The 17,142-nt window shown below is 39.5% G+C and overlaps 1 protein-coding gene across 1 annotated transcript in view; it reads right to left on the minus strand.

The window, feature by feature from the left end:
- The window catches only part of TXNRD1 (thioredoxin reductase 1), a gene marked incomplete at both ends in the record, with an annotated part of 74,286 nt that extends 67,914 nt beyond the window's left edge, over nt 1–6,372 (minus strand). The window contains 2 exons of the mRNA XM_084255700.1: nt 1,061–1,121; nt 6,307–6,372. Coding sequence (XP_084111826.1) covers nt 1,061–1,100 — 40 coding nt within the window. The remainder of the gene's footprint in view (nt 1–1,060; nt 1,122–6,306) is intronic.
- Between the last annotated feature and the right edge of the window lie 10,770 nt (nt 6,373–17,142).

The following is a 17,142-nucleotide window of genomic DNA, read 5'->3' on the forward strand; positions in this document are numbered from 1 at the left end:
ATAAATAAATCTTTAAAAAGAATTTCACAGTAACAGACCCATCACATGTTGACATAAATAACATTTTAATTAAAATCACTTTAATTAACTAAAAATTAATTAACAAAAATACATTATGAAAAGTTGGTTATTATTTTGCCTTTTTGCAATTTTCGTGTATATTTAATAGACAACAGTTTGATTCTCATATCTGCCTCAGTATTTAATTTATTGTGATATATGTTGCTTTGGTAGGGGATCTCTCTTTAGAAACATCAAGCAATAGTTTCCCCACTCTACAACTATACCTTCTTCCTCCTTAAAATAAGTTTTCTGTCCTAATTACCTCATTTTTCTCTAGCTGAGTCTGTTCCTTGATGTTTTTTTCCTTTGCACACTGAGCTGAGACTTTAAGTACCCAGGACTCTGCTTCCCCAAGCTGTTAGGCATGAAGGCTACCTATGCTTCCTGATTCTGGAAGTGCCCACTTTTCCTTATAGAAATGATGGTGATGAGCCCTTGTTCCAGTTCTTAGTAATGTTTGCTGATGAATCTTTGATATCTGATCCATGACAAAAAATGTGAACACCATGGTTTTAGGAAGAGACTCCCCATTTTGCTCCACCAACCTCTTTTTCCCTAGGAAATTCAGTCACTTGCAATGCTTTGCTACCAGTTCCGTTCATGGATCATTACCCTTACTAGTATTTCTACGTCCTTGCTGAAATTTAAGAATACATCAAAATTTATATTTAATTCAAACACCATTTGGTAGACACAGTAGCAATAAAGTAACCACAAGACCAGCAAATATTGTACTGTGACTAGACTCTAGGTCAATAGAATGATTTCAACAACAGGAAATTCAGAGTAATATCAAGGCTATAAAGTGGATAAAGACTAAAAGTCTTTACCTTTAGCCCAGAGTAGTTTCCAATCTAAACAGTCAAATAAAGGAAAAAACTGCGAAGAACTCACCAAATAATATAAACCTCATGGAAGAAAAATATAAGCCAGGCAGGATAGATTAAATAAAATTAACAATTAGTAGATATAATTTACATATAGAGCAGAATCTTACCTGCTTGATCAAGTTCAAGGAAGAAACATGGAACACACATAGATTTAAATAACTCTTTTACCTAGAAGTTAAAAATAAGGTTAAGAATGTCAAAAAACAAAAAACACATCAACGATATAACCAATAGAATAGTCTCTTACCCAACTTTGTTAATCCTCCTTAATCATGATACTCTTTTGGAAAATTTCCAGTTCATTTTTATATTACCCATAAAATTCTCCCTGCTGACAGTAATGATATTTAAAAGGATATTTGAAGTCTGTTGATTCAATTCTATTTTCAATGATTCACCAATATAACCTCATAAAATATATTTTACATGTTTAGTGACTCAGTCAACCTAACAATAAAATGGGTTTTATATTATTTTAAAAGGCTCTGGAATACTTAATGTTTCCAAAACATCATGTGGCAACCTTGGGGAAAAAATACATTTTACAATAGCAAAACTATTATTTACTTCTTGACCAATTAACCTTCAGCCAACAACTCAGTTCAAGATTTTGCAAACTACACTAGTGAAAAATTTTTTACTTGAAAAATAAGTTATTTTTGCCAAATTGACATCATAAATAACATATAAATTACTGATAAAAGAGATCTTAAAATGACAGGTGCATACAAGACACAGATAGCCTGTCATTAGTATTTTTGTAAAGTTTAGAACCACATTCCTCCAGCTTACACAATAAAATTCAAAAGGCCAGAGTAGCCTGGAATTCACAGAAATACTAAATCATGTGAATGCATTCTTGTCCCAGTCTAATTTAACAATTAAAACAGCACACTTCTCATTGTACAAAAGTACATGAAAGATTCCCATCATTTTCATAAGAACGAATAACATATTTCAATAAAAATGGGAGAATGAATTCATCACACACCCTCAGTGGCCTTCTAATATTCCTTTGGACAGGGCCTGTCTCCCAGTAGGAATCAGCTCCCCTTGGAAACAATTATTTGAAAAGATAAGATTTTAGATAGATTTTAAATATACAGCTCCATATATGAGCCATATGATAACCTCAGAACAAAAATGACTGGAGGAAACAAAAAGGAATACAAAATGGAATGCAAACACGAATGGTAGCTTTTAAAACGCAATGGAACAGAACAAGAGAAGAATAAAACAATAGGAACAACTCGTAAAAACATCCCGAAAACAAATAGAAACATTGCAATAAATACTTATATATCAATAATTTCCCTAAAAGTCAATGGCCTGAACTCACCAATTAAAAGGCAAAGAGTGGCTGCTTGGATCAGAAAGCAAATCCAAACTTCTGCTATTTTTAAGGCTCCCTATAGTTGGGAGACCACAGGACAAATGTCAACTGATATTCTAACACTTATTTTCTAAGACTGAAACAAAATGTATGTATAAAATCATAGATACTCTTAATACTTCTTTAGCCACTGAGTTTTATAAATAAATCATATATAGTTTGCTACCCAAAAAAACCCCAAAACACCCACAGGCTTTCCAAATATATACAGAGAGAAAATCCTTAAAGCAGCAACTAAAAGTTATCATCATAATCTGACACCTTCACTTTGTGAAGGTAGAAAATACAGACTCCAGAATACTCATGACGCCACCTCAAGAAACTACTGTGTGGGTTCTTTTCAGTCTGGTTAAACTTCAGCATCGCTCTACAGTACAAAATCAAAGACCTGTATTGAAAATCAGAAGTGCCAGTTTCTAGAATATTCTTATTGATAAAAGTAAAGGGTGAGCTTCCCATAAAATAGACACACTGTGGAGAAGTGGGGATGGATCTGGATATCAAGCCACAGGAAAGCTGAAGCAGGACATCACTTGCTAATCCTAACCGCATATGTTTGACTTCAGCTATTCAACAGCTGTAAGAAAAAAGCACCACATTTTCTGAAAGGTAGGACAGGTTTATCTTTGCACTTTAAAATCCACCCTTCCCAGAGGGGTACATTCAAAGAGCCCATGGTGATGTGCTGAGCAACAAGCAGGAAACCAACTTCATGTGGAAGTTAATGTCTTCTCTTGTATTTCCTAATTTGGGAATTAATGAACTGATGCAAATTATATTACTCATCACAGAGAGAAATGCAAATTAATAAGATTAAATAAAGATCTGAAGAACAAAGTTTCTCCATCTTGATTTACTCTAATCACAACACAAGTGAGATGATAAAATCAAAACTGAAGGAAATAACCTGAGGAAATTCTACTTCAAGGTCATTTAAATGGAAAGAGAAAAGATTGTGAGCAGTCAAATATATAAGTTGTGCCCACACAGAAGAAAATCGCTATTTTTACCAGGAGAGGCACCTAACCATCCCTCAGGGCCAAAAAAAAAAAATTGGAAATTGATTTCCATATAAATTGGTACAAGTTTAAAAACAGTTTGATGAGAAATATGAACCACTTTGAAGTTATTTGAGTCTGATAACTAAAACAGGCAGGGAGGCTGTTGAGGGGTCTGCCCGGCACATCCAGGCCCCCACACTTTCAGGCAGGCCTAGACAGGCCCCTGCAGAAGAAGCTGACCCAAAGCTGCCCACCACAGGTCACCTTGAGATTTGACCAGTCATCTTCAGAACTAGGCAGGGTCAGAAGTGGACATTCCCCATTCCTTAATAGCATTTTAAAATACAAGGAAAGTGCCCAAATTGTGCCTGACACACAATAGGCATGCGAAGGTGTACTAGCAAGATAAGCAAATGCTGCAGGCTTCCAAGTGCTTTCTCATAGGTCTGGAGTCATCTGTTCCTCATGATCAAGCCGTATTTAACAAGTCTATAGATAAGGTGGTAATGTCATTCTTATTGTTGAGGAAATTGAGATTTACAGAATGAGAACACAAGTCTTTTCACTCCAAGTGTTCCTTCTACTATGCCAGTGTGAGTATGGGGTTTTGAAGGGTGAGGCTAGACTAGTAAAAGTAACCACTTTTCAATGGGACTAGTTATTCTTAGAATGGTTGATATTTGTTGATCACCATTTAACCAAAGGCAGGTCAATATCCAAATTGTTAGTCCTGATAGGAAAACAAGAATTGCAAAGTGTTCTTGTATGTAACAAAAAATTTACATAGCATTTAATATATGCCAGGCATTTTTCAAGGGCTCTTGTAAAATATTACTTCATCTTCACAACAAACTCAGAAGACAGGTACTATTATCCACATTTTACAGATGAGAAAACTGAGGCATGATGGTAAATAGCTTAACCAAGGTCACATGGCTAATAAGTCACAGAGCCAAGATCCAACTGTGTCTTCAGAGTTCAGACCCTTAACCATTAACTGGTAACAGAAAAGATTAGACAACCACAAAATTTCAGAACTAAAAGGAATCTCAATAATCAATTAATCCAAGCCCTTCATTTTAAAGATTAAACAAACAAGGTGGGGCCTCCCTGGTGGCCTAGGGGTGAAGTCACAGCTCTATCACCACTATGACCTAAGATCAATCCCCACCAGGAAGCTGACCCATACGGCACAACAGACCTCTCCTGTCTCGCCCACTGCTCCCCTCAGCAGTGTATTTCAGTCAACGCAAGGAACATTACTTTGGGCTGGTCAACTGCGGGTGTAACTTGGAAACCACACTGGGCGCCAAACTGTTATAGGGCAGCCCCGATACAAAACGGGGTGCCTGACTGTGGGTCCTCACCCACGCGCTTAAAAGGACTTATCAATGTTTTACTGCAGGTACATGCAAAAGGTTAATAAAAGGTTTATTTACAAGGGAAGGGAAAATGAGGAAATGTACAGCTTAGGGAGAAAAGTGGGAGACAAAGTTTTAAATGCGTCCTACCCAATCCACCGATCAGGAATCCCAAAATGGCACTCTGAGAGCTGGCCACGAGCCAGGAGCCGTGAAGCCAGGAGGCGAGCGGTAGAGCGAGAGAGCCCAAGGCCCACGTGTCTGTTTTTTATACCAACCCTGGCTGCTTAACTCCACCCTCAGGTCCCAGCACCTTCCCTTTGGTGGTGACGGGATTTGTCTTTCCCAATGTCCTGATGGCTTTAGTCTGGAGTGCGGGTGGGGTCCACAAAGCCTGTATGGGATTAGCACAGGACATCCTTTCCCCCTAACAAATCTGCCTGTTCTGCTCCCCACTCTGTCTCTGGTGAATCTTCTCAGCCCCCTGCACCCTAGCCTACACGTCAGATCTTCTACACAAAAAATGAAAGAAAAAAACAATGTAGAGGAGCCTCAAAAGCAGACAAGATCACCAGAGCCAGATTATTAAGCTCCCAAAGGCCAAGAATCATAGAGCAAATTTCTAATACCCAGTCTGCTTCTAAACTCAGGAACATTTCTGCCTAGACCTAGAATTTCAAATGGGTTGTGTTAGATCATTTTTCTCCCTAAGCCTATGTGCTACCTTCTACCCTCCACTAAAGCCGCCAAGAATGGGACTTGTCTCCCAGCCCCTTGCACTCCGACTCCCAACACGATATCCTCTCCATGGCATCGACAGGGATGAATACCCAGGTGGCAATGAGGTGACTATGCCCAGATGAGAACCAGAATGTGTTTCCACTCTTTACCCATTTTCTCTCTCTCTCTCTCTCTCTCTCTCAAAAAAAAAAAAAAAAAAAAAATCCCTGCCATTTATAAGGCTTTCAGAATAAAAAAGCCTTCTGCATTCAACTTCCCTGAGAAAATGTCAGGAGGAGACAAGAAGAGAAGAGTTGAACTTAATAGATGGCCAGTTATTTTTTTTTTAAGAGTCAATTATGTCTAGCCCTGCAGCTACATTGAGCATAAATTTAAAGCTAAATGCTCTCAATTTTCCTCTAAAGCACCAGATCAGGTTTATTTTTGAATCCGCAGTTTCTTGATGGGGTTAATTGGGATTCATTCCTCCCCAGGGCTGTGATCACTGACCTCTAATCCTAGATAATCTGGAATAAGAACCAAATTGGAAGCACAGTTTATTCTTTGTGAACATCAAGAGATCACAATTTAAATAACAGCGCTTTAGGAAACATTCTCAGAGACTGAGCAAGCAGCAGGCCCCCTGGGCTGGAAACCCTCGCTCCCTAACCTTGACTACCTGAAAACAGCTCTAGTGCTCTGCAAACACCCGGGGAAAAATATTACTCAATATTTTGTTTTCAAAGCAACACTCTGCAAGTTACAGCTACACACGTCCCCTTGCTAAGGTGAATTCCACTGTTTATACTTGAGCTCAAAATCTGTCAAACATCTTTAATTCAGCAATTTGTCACTGCCCACTGAGGTTGAAGCCTTACCTCCGCACAGCGTTTGCAGGTGGACTTACTGAAGATGACCACAGGGTGACTGTCTATGTAGGCCTGCAGCAGGACTCCGGGGTCCGTGACGGCGGTGCTGGTGGCCCCTAAGGGAACATTCACACCAGTGGCTGGCTTTTCTGGGCCTGGGAGAGGATCCTTGGCTAGAAGTCATGGGAGCAAAGATGGTAATTATCAGAAAGGAAAACATGATGCATTTTCTAATATTAGGTTCACTCTAAAAGCCTTACGGTTTTAGCCCCGAGGGCCATATGAAACCTGCGGAAGGACTCTTTACGTTTAACTATCATTGAGGGGAGACTGCCAGCCACTCAGTATTCCTGACTGATTTTGTCACACTCAGGATTAGTTCTCAGGCCAGCTGAAATAATGATAGCAAAAGTTTGAACCATCCTAGGAAGTCAGAGAAAAAATAACAGGTTCTATACACTGAGGGCCACAGTTTACCCTCCCATCTCCCCACTGTGGCTGAAATGCAGACTTTATGTCCACTTCCCACTCAGTCCTGCTTGGAGACATGGGAGCAGACGATGCAACTCTAGGCTCGGCTCTGTGTTCTCCAGCCAACTCCTGGAGACTCAGACACTGGATCTTAAGGCCACAGATACAGCAAGATTTTTTTTTTAATACTTTTTTCAGATTATCACACCTCTGCAGGATTTTGCTGTGGCCCAGTGTGACACCCTAACAAACATTACCCATCTTAGTGGCATGTCACCCCCACATGACAGCGCCGTCATCCTGGCATCATCACCAGCCCAAACCACGGAGAGATTGCTACCTCTGGCTTGTAAATATTTAAACTAGCTATCTTGGTCTGGGCCCACAAACAAAGCCAGCTTAATCCTACGCTGATTACTTGCTCCACAAATAATTTTCCTCTCCTCTCTGCTTATCTAAGACCTATTCATTCTTCAATTTCCTCACCATATTCATAGTTGTTATTAATGTTTACCCAGAACTAGACAGGGGGTTAATGCTGTCAGGCATCATCTCATTTAATCCTTACAAGGGTACCATTACATAAACACTGCTACATCTTCTCTATTTTACAAATATGGAAACAGACTCAGAGAGGTCAAGCAACTTCCCCAAAGTTGCAGAGCTGACAGTAAGTGGTGAGCTAGTATTATTTAAATTTGTTATAATTCTCTTCCATTCTTTTTGGAAAACAAGCTTATTGACATATCATTCACGTGACAAAGAATTCACTCATTAGCAATGCACAATTCAAAGATCTTTAGTACATTCACACAGTTGTACAACCATCATCACAATCAATTTTAGAATTTTCATCACTTCAAAAAGAAATCTCAAATCCATTAGAATCACTTCCTATTTCCTTCCAGCAAGTCTCCTCCCATCCCCCAAACTCTAGGCAACCACTAATCTACTTTCTGAAATCTACAATATGGCTTCTATTGTTTAGCATAAGTAAGGCCCATCCATGCCATAACATGCATCAATGCTTCATTTCTTTATACTGCCAAGTAACATTCCAGACCTTGTATATAAGATCTTTTATTTATGTACTCATCAGTGGATGGACACATGAGTTATTTCCCCCTTTCGCCTATGGTGAGTAGAGATGCAATGAACACTCATGTGTAAGTTGTTTTGTTTTTTGGAACACCTGTTTATAATTCTTTAAATACCTAGGAGTAGAACTGTCTGGTGATGCAAAATCTTTTGAGGAACCACTAAATTGTTATCCAAAACAATCACACCATTTTACATTCCTATCAGCAATGTATGAGGCTTCCAATTTCTCTGCATCCTTGTCAACATTTGTTATCTGTATGTTTTAGCCCAGTCATCCTAGTGGGTGTGAAGTAATGCCTCACTGTGGTTTTGATTTGCATTTCCCTGAGGGCTGATAATGTTGAGCAAGTTTTCATGTGCTTATTGATTATCTGAATATATATATCTCCTCTTCAGAGAAATGTCTGTTCAAATCCTTTTCTTTTTTTATAATTGGACTATTCTGTTTTTGTTTTTGAGTTGCAGGAGTTACATATATTTTCTGGATCCAAGTCCCTTACCGGCTATCTGATTTGCAAATGTTTTCTCCCTTTCTGTAGGTTATTTATTTATTTTGATAGTGTCTTTTACACTGTCTTTTAACACATACATTTTAATTTTTTTTTTAAGATTTATTTATATATGCATACAAGAGCTGGGGTAGAGGCCAGAGATGCAGGGGGTGGGGGTGAGAAGATCCACCAGAGACAGAGTGGAGAACAGTACAGGCAGACTGACTGAAATACACTGCTGAGGGGAGCAGTGGGAGAAACAGGAGAGGTCTACCTCACCATATGGTTGTCTCCCTGGCCGGCCAGGGATCGAACTTGTACTGCAGAGGCTGTGGACGGCTTCATAGTGCAATGCTTAACTCCTTGCACCACCAGGGAGGCCCACATTTAAAACTTTTATAACATGCAATTTATCTATTTTTTTCTTTCTTGCTTGTGCTTTTGGGGTCATATCTAATAAGCCATTGTCTAATCCAAGGTTATAAAGATTTACTCCAAAGTTTCCTTCTAAGAGTTTTATAGTTTCAGTTCTTACATTTAATTCTATTAATCATTTTGAGTTAATTTTTGTGTGTGGTATGAGGAAGGAGTCCAATTTCAATCTTAACTTGTAGATATCCCATTGTCCCAGCGCGATTTGCATTTCCCTATTGAGATGACTTGGCATCTCTGTCAAAAATCAATTGACCGTAAGTGAAAAGATATAGTCCACATTTTTTAACCAGTATGTTATACTGTCACTACACCCAGACTGGTGTTTAAACAAAGTGTTAACAAAAGCAGCTAATCTCAAGAGAAGTTAACAACGGTTACTTCTACAAAGGTGGACTTTCACCTTTCAATATATTTTTACACTATGGATTTTTAAGCCATGAATACATACTATTTGTTAAGTTATTTTTTTTAACACCAACTTATTTATGCATACAAGAACTGGGGTACAGGCCAGAGGGGCGGAGGTGAGAGGATTCACCAGAGACAGAGTGGAGAACAGAACAGGTAGATCTACTGAAATACACTGCTGAGGGGAGCAGCGGGCAAGGCAGGAGAGGTCTGCTGCACCATGTGGGTTGCTCCCTGGCTGGCAGTGGCTGGTGATAGCTTGATAGCACTGTCGTTAACCTCTGAGCCACCAGGGAGGCCCTTGTTATTTTTTAAATTATTTAAAATTAAAAAAAATTTAAAGTAACCCCTATATTACTGTCAAGACTGGGTCAGGGCCTCCCCTGGTGGCGCAGCGGTTGAGCGCTGGGCTGCAAAGCTGCCCGCAGCCTCTGCAGCGCCGGTTCAATCCCTGGCCGTTGGGCGAGGGTCCCACATGGCGAGACAGACCTCTCCTGCCGCCCGCTGCTCCCCTCAGCAGTGTACTTCGGTCCTTCTGCCTGCTCTGCTCCCCGCTCTGGCTCTGGTGAATTCTCTCACCCTCCCGTGCTTCTGACTGTACCCAGTGCTTGTATAAATAAATAAATCTTAAAAAAAAAAAAAAAAAAGACTGGGTCAAAGATCAAGAGACCTTCTTTATATACCAGACACACAAATATTATTAACCTAAAACATGGGTAAAAAAGTAAAGAGGGATACAGAAATCCCCTTATCTCTGAAATATGAGGAATATCCATTTCTTTTAAAGTAAAACTAAAATCCGTAACAATTATAGGATCCAAGAAAAAGCAATGGGGCTTTATATTTGTTGCAGAATACATCAGACCAGACTATAACTATAGTCTCTGCGCCCCACCCCCACCCTTAAGCTTGTGTCTAAGGGAAGCCTCTCAACCCTTATTTGCATCAGAATCACCCCAGTTTCCTAGCTCTCACTCTGAACCACTGCATCAGAATCACAAGCCATGGGGCCCAAGCGTGTGTATTTGTGTAGTACATGTGCATATGTACACATATCTATTTTAAATGGTCACTGGTAATTCTAATGGACACTCCTAATTAAGAACCACTGGACTAAGTCAACATGGCACATGACCATAGCCCCACTAATGACGCTACAAAAATTTTTAATCAAACTCTAGTTTTCATTTTCTCCTCCATTTCACTTATTTTAGAAGACAAGGCGGACATAGAATTCTCAGTAGTAACCTCTCATGGAATGAGAATCACAGAACGTCAGCCTGGGAAAGACATTTTGGGGTCACTAGGCCAACCTATTCATTCTACTTATGAGGAAACTGAGGTCCAGACAGGTAATTAATTGATGTCAGAGGCAGGGCTCCCACACAAGCCTCTGTGCCATTATCCCCAGCCGACTCCTGGCTTCACAGGATGACTGACTCCAATGAAGGTGACAAGTCCTTACATAACATCTCTACCAAGGGCACCGCCCACCTAATAAGCCCAGATACTTGCCAATGCAGAAAACACAGGACTCAGGGCCATTACAAGGGCAGGCGTGTCTTCTGCAATCAAGAAGAGCTGTGTTCCTACTGAGGGGAGACTGTCCAGTAAAAACAAAATATGCAGATGGATAAATAACAAATAAGAGATGGCTAATGCTATTCTTTCTGAAAGCAGCTAGACAGGGTGCATTTGAAAACCACTGAGTCAGCCATCCCCTTTAACCCAGTCTTCTTACTTGTGGGGAATTACTGTAAAAAAAGAAATCTCTAATGAAAACATTATAGTCACAAAAGCGTGACTACCTCCTAGTGTTCTCACAGAAAAAGCTTTCAGTAGTTTTTATTAATATAATTAGCATCACCTAATTAACAGGGACATCGGCAAGTCCCTTGTAGATACTATAGTGTTCTATAGCTTTAGGATGAATCGTGTTCACTTCCTGTGACACCCACAGAAACAAAATAGACCACTGACTTAATATCAACACTCTCCACTCCCTGCCTCCTGCCTACTCTATTCGTGTACATCACCTCTCTAGAGAAAAGGCAAGATACTTTGCATGAGCTACCTTTCTCCCTTGGGGGTGGGGGGAATGTTGCAAAGAGATATGATCTCTGCTCTACAGCTTCTTCATCCATCTCTATTCCCAGTCCTCAATCCTTTCTTTTTATCTAAATATTACCAGCAGTGGAAGGGCTCATGCTTAACGAAATAAGCCAGAAAGAAAAAGAAAAATACCAGATGGTCTCAGTCACAGCAGGAATTTAGAAAACCTAAATAAAGGACCAGGGAAAAGACTAATTATAATAAAGTAAAAATCAAAATCAACAAGCAACTATAAACCAGACACACGACTGGGGGTGCGGAGGGAGTAGGATCAAAACAAGCAGGGGGTGGGAATTGCATGGGGGCTAAACCAAGATGAAAATGCATACATTGTGCAAAAATGAAAAATGATGTAAAAAATATATAAAATTTAAAAAATATTTAAAAATTAATTGAGGTAATCCTCATTTTTTAAAAAGATTTATTTATTTATGCATACAACAACTGGGGTTCAGGCCAGTGGTGTGGGGGTGAAAGGATTCATCACACACAGAGTGGGGAACGGAACAGGCAGATGTACTGAAATCCACTGCTGAGGGGAGCAGTGGGTGAGCCAGGAGAAGTCTGTTGCACCATGTGGGTCACCTCCCTGTGCAGGGATCAACCTCATGCTGTATTGGCTGCGATTGCTTCATAGTGCTGCGTCTTAACCCCTTGTGCCACCAGGGATGCCCCCATTGTTTATTTTTTGTTTTTAATTCCTTTGCCATAGGGGTTGAGTCACCAAAAAATATTTTTATTTTTGTAATTGTGGAATGTATCACCATTTTTTTTCTTGTATGTATTTTATTGTTATACTTCTTATATATACACTTTAATCTACTTGGTATTTATATTTGTGTATTGTATTAGCAAGTAATCTAACTTTATTCTTTTATGTGTGACTTTCCAAAAATTTTCCCAGCAACATTTATTAAAAAGACTGTCATTCCTCATTTTACATCATGAATGTTTTATAATCATGTAGTGGTATATGCATTGATCTATTGCTGGAATTTGTCCAGTGGGACTTGTAGGATTAAACAAGATAACTTTGTTTTTCTGAAAATCAATGAATGAATGAATGAATCAATCAATCAATATTACCAGCAGTTTCATTATAGCAGCATTGGTTATGGTAAAAAATTAGGAAAAACAGATGAACACTAGGAGAACAGCTAAATTATAGTAGCTCCTGCTCTTCGATACCATTGGAGGGAGAAAGGAGGAGGAGGAGAGAGAAGGGAGAAGAAAGACCACAACTCCTATAAGAAGCAGGTTCATCAACATTCCCTCCTTTCTTGATCCTTTCACGTGGCTGCCAAGGCCCGGGCTTCTAGTCTGTGTCATGGGAACTGGCAGGGAAAACCAGCAGATGACCATCATGAAAACTGACTGATTAGACTCTCAGAAGACCAGGTCAAGGTCACAGGTTTGCCACTTAAAAGAAGAGAGGGGAAACTTGGGAACTTCAAAGCAGGAAAAAAAGGGGGGCTAAGCAAGGACGAGGGCCAGCAAAAGAAAGCCAAATGGCAAAGCTAACCACAGGCTGAAACCACGACTTGTTAGAACTTGAGTTTTTGACATTAATTAGTAACATGATCACTTCAAGGGTAATGATAAATATTTTACAGCAGTCCATCTGCCTGTTTCATCACCTTCTGGTTTGCAGGCTTTTCGTGTGCATGTCTCTATTCTGTTGCCTGAGGTTAAAAAGCATCTGGACTGCAAGAGGTGAGAAGAAATCAAGGATTCTTACAGATCCCATAGCTCTTAACAAACCTTTTTATGCAGTTCAAGTATGAAGAGTTGTAAATACACTGTTACTCTCAGATATTTTAAATAAGTATCTTTGAGTAGTATTTTCCTCAAATCACAAGGCACATGGAATATTTTTGTGCTCAGATCTAATAAGATCCCATCAAATAAGAAGTTATTCCATAAAAAACCTGAGAGTGGGGAAGCTTTAAAGGGAAGCATGACATGATCCATAAAGTGAAGAAGACAAGATAATTATACGTGCTTTTTAAAGTCTGTAGGGTGTGAGACATGCTGGAAAAATATAAAGGAAGTATTTGTGGAAACGCTAGAAGACTAAAGACTCCTTCATGCTAATGAATCTCCAGTGCTGAACATAATACATCTTAGTGTTTAGTGCTACTTACGTACCAAATTGAAATAAAACACTAGGATGGTTTTTTCACCCTTAAAATGGGTTTTTAGTTCTTAACGAGAAAGTGACATATGAAGTCATAATTATGTTGGATGCAAGTTGCTATAAAAAGACCTACAACATCCTGGTTTTAGCTCTTGTTCCTGTGTCTCCTTCAAAGCCTTCTTAGAAGATTAAAATTAAATTGGGAGTGTGGTAGGGATCCTAGCCTAGAAGAAATTTCCCACTCACCTCACTCCACACTGATTATGTGCCACATCCAGGTGTCAATGGCTATATGAGGCTGGGAATAGACCATGTAAAGAAATTATCTCTTCCCCAAGTGACTGCCTGTGAGCTGATTTATGACAAGAGAAACTATGCCAGAAGTTCTACTGCATTGTCATTGGAAGCTGACTCTGTCTGGGGGTCAGGCAGAGGTGAGGGTGGTATTAGTTGTGGTTGATCAGATCACTCAGCCCAAAGATTACCCTGCCAGGGTTACCACAGGGAACTAGCAAAGGTTACTAAAGGGCCAAATGGAAGAAGAAAAACAATGACAACTTCTACTAAGGAGTAGATTCATCAACATTCCCTTCTTTCATCTAGCTGTTGAATTTCATATTGATTCTGTAAATAAGAAAATCATTTTAAAGGTTTAAATTAATTCTACAGGATTAAAACATTATAGGCACAAAACCACAAAAGATGTTACAGGAAAGAATAAAATTTATAGTTTTCCTTAGTAGATCCTTTTAAAAATGACTTCAGAAACCAGGTTTTTCTCATCTATGGAAGATAAAGCCTTGATTTAATTTGTCCTCTTTACTTTCAAATTCTTCAGCTGTTATTCTTTTAAATGCCATAAAGAAACCATTCTATTGATGCTTTACAAGGGTGTCCAGACACTTTGAGGAGGGATGGTGCTTTGAGGATGGATCTACCCATGCAGAAAAGTGAAGTTGGTTCCTCTCCTCACACCATATACAAAAATTAACTCAATAGATCAGGTAACTAAATGCAAGAAATACTACCCTAAATGACCATGGATTGCTTTTTAGAGATGACATTAAAAACATAAGCAAACCAAAAGAAGCCAAAATATTAATTGGACTTGCATAGCGGTGATGGTTGCACACTGAGTTTTATGATGTATTAGTTACATCTCAAATTTTAAGAAACTTGTACAGTGTTTATAGCAGTTTAATTTATAATCATCAAAAATGAAAACACTCCAAATATCCTTCAAAAGTGAAAGGTTAGGGCCTCCCTAGTGGCCTAGGGGTTCAGTCTCAGCGCTACCACCACTACTGATCCACATGGCACAGCAGACCTCTCATGTCTCACCCACTGCTCCTCTCAGCAGTGTATTTCAGTCAGACTGCCTGTTCTGCTCCCCACTCTTGCTGGTGAATCCTCTCACCCCCTGCACCTCTGGTCTACACCCAAGTTCTTCTACGCCTAAATAAATCTTTAAAAAAAAAAAAAAAGCAAAAGGTTAAATAAATGATGGCACATTCCCACAATGTCATAAATGCACCAGAGTGGAATAAACTGTAGATACACAAAACAAATTAGACGAATCTCAAAGGCCTTATGCTGCATGAAAGAAACCAGTCTCAGGGGCCTCCCCTGGTGGCGCAGGCAGTTGAGCGCAGCGCTGTGAAGCTGTCCACAGCCTCTGCAGTGTGGGTTCGATCCCGGCCGGCCTGCGAGGCTCCCACATGGCGCAGCAGACCTCTCCTGTCTCGCCCACTGCTCCCCTCAGCAGTGTATTTCATCAGTCTGCCTGTTCTGTTCCCTGCTCTGTCTCTGTTGAATCCTCTCACACGCCCATGCATCTGGTCTGTACCCCGGTTCTTGTATAAATAAAGAAAGAAAGAAAGAAAAAAGAAACCAGTCTCAGAAGGTAGTATTCTGTGTGTCGCATTTAAATGATGTTCCTAAAAGACAAAAGTACTGATGAAAGACAGATTATGTGATTGCCAGAAGGAGTAGGAGACGGCTGTGACCACAAAGGGCTACCATGATGGAGTTCTCTTGTTTTTGTAAACTTTTACACTATATTTTATTGTATACTACTGCCAGTCTATTTAAAATAATTACCTTTATGACATAGAAACTCATGAAAATTCAGATGTTAAGGACCGATAAAAGAGGTTTATGCACATGTTAGAGGAATAAGCTTTTTTTCAAGCTTCCCATTTTAGCTCTCTTGAATATTCACTGGTTCATCAAAGTGGTTTAGGAAACCTTCCAAAGATTTGTCTTACTACAAAAAGAAACAGACTTTTTGAGGTTGTACTTGAAGACACCCTGGTCAACAGGGGGTGACGCTGAGCATTTTGCAGGCAGAATTGTTTCAAAGCCAAAGCTGCCGGGAATCCACCAAGTTGAGCCAGGGCCCAAGCAGAGTTGTTGAACCACTTTCTTGGTGGCCACACAGGAGGAGCCAGACAAGGTGCACCCTGAGCCGGGCTGTCCTCTCCTCTCAGGTGGTGGGCTGTGGCCAGTGGGGCCAGACAGTGGAACCAACGTGACAAGAGTTTTGGGGGGTCATGAAATTGTTATGTATCCAGGTGTTAAAATTAATAAATTAACACCAAATAAGTCAATTTTACTTGTATATTCATTTACAAGTAAAATTTTAAAAGATATCCCTAAGGATACATTCAGGTCCTATGCAGTTGTTATAAAATAGAAAACAAGACTCCACATTGAAAAAAAAAAGTCCACGCAGCATATGCTGGCAGCGTTTAAAGTGAAAAGAGAGTTTTCTCACCCTTTTTCCAAATTACGTTTGTACTTACAAACGGCAGGAATACACGTATGTGCTGAATACGCCGTTATATCATGCCATATGCGTCCTTCCAAACCCCTCTCATTTTCTGGGGTGGTGGACTAAAGCAAGAGTTTGAATGCATGTATGTACTGTGAAGTGTTTTCAGTTTTTCTAGTTCTCAGTTTATTAAAATCAATGTGAAATTTATTTCTCAAAAGCAACAAGACTGCAAGGAGGTCTTATATGCAGAAGGAGGACATGGATTTAAAGATGATTTCTTTGAGAGAGGTGGTTATAGATATATACCAGGACTGATGCAAATTCCTCTGCTCAAATCTTTTCCAAATGCAATTCAGATACTACTTTGGATCTTAATATATTTATTGCTTTCAAGCAAGTGTTTTCCTGTTACTCAGGAGTTGCAGACTTGCCCACATAATATGAAGGGAATGAGTAAAAATCTTAGAATCCAGACATGCATTCCAGTAGTCAAGGCCAGAAAACAGACATGTCTTGGCTAATACATGTGAAAGTATCTTGTATAGTGTGGAATTCTATAAAATGCTAGGTATTTTTATTTGGAATCACTGGAATTTAATGGTTAATTTTGCGGGGAAGACAGATCCACAAAATGTTAGAGCTGAAAAGGAGCTAATATTTATCCATTCACTTTATTTTGCAGATAAGGAAACCAAGACCCTGCTGTGTTAATGATCTCTTCCAAGGTCACAGGGCCAGGGAGTGGCAAAAGGACCTTGACATGCTCTTCTTACTCCCTTCAGTGACTTGTGCAGCCATAACCTAAGTAAGTAGCCCTCAAATATAACAGCTCTCTGTGACAACCTTTATTGGAGGTGACCTCAGAAGCTAAGTTGATTTACATCGTTCTTTTTTTAAAAATGTTTTATTTATTT

This window comes from Talpa europaea, assembly GCF_964194135.1.
Source record: "Talpa europaea genome assembly, chromosome: 15".
Lineage (NCBI taxonomy): Eukaryota > Metazoa > Chordata > Mammalia > Eulipotyphla > Talpidae > Talpa > Talpa europaea.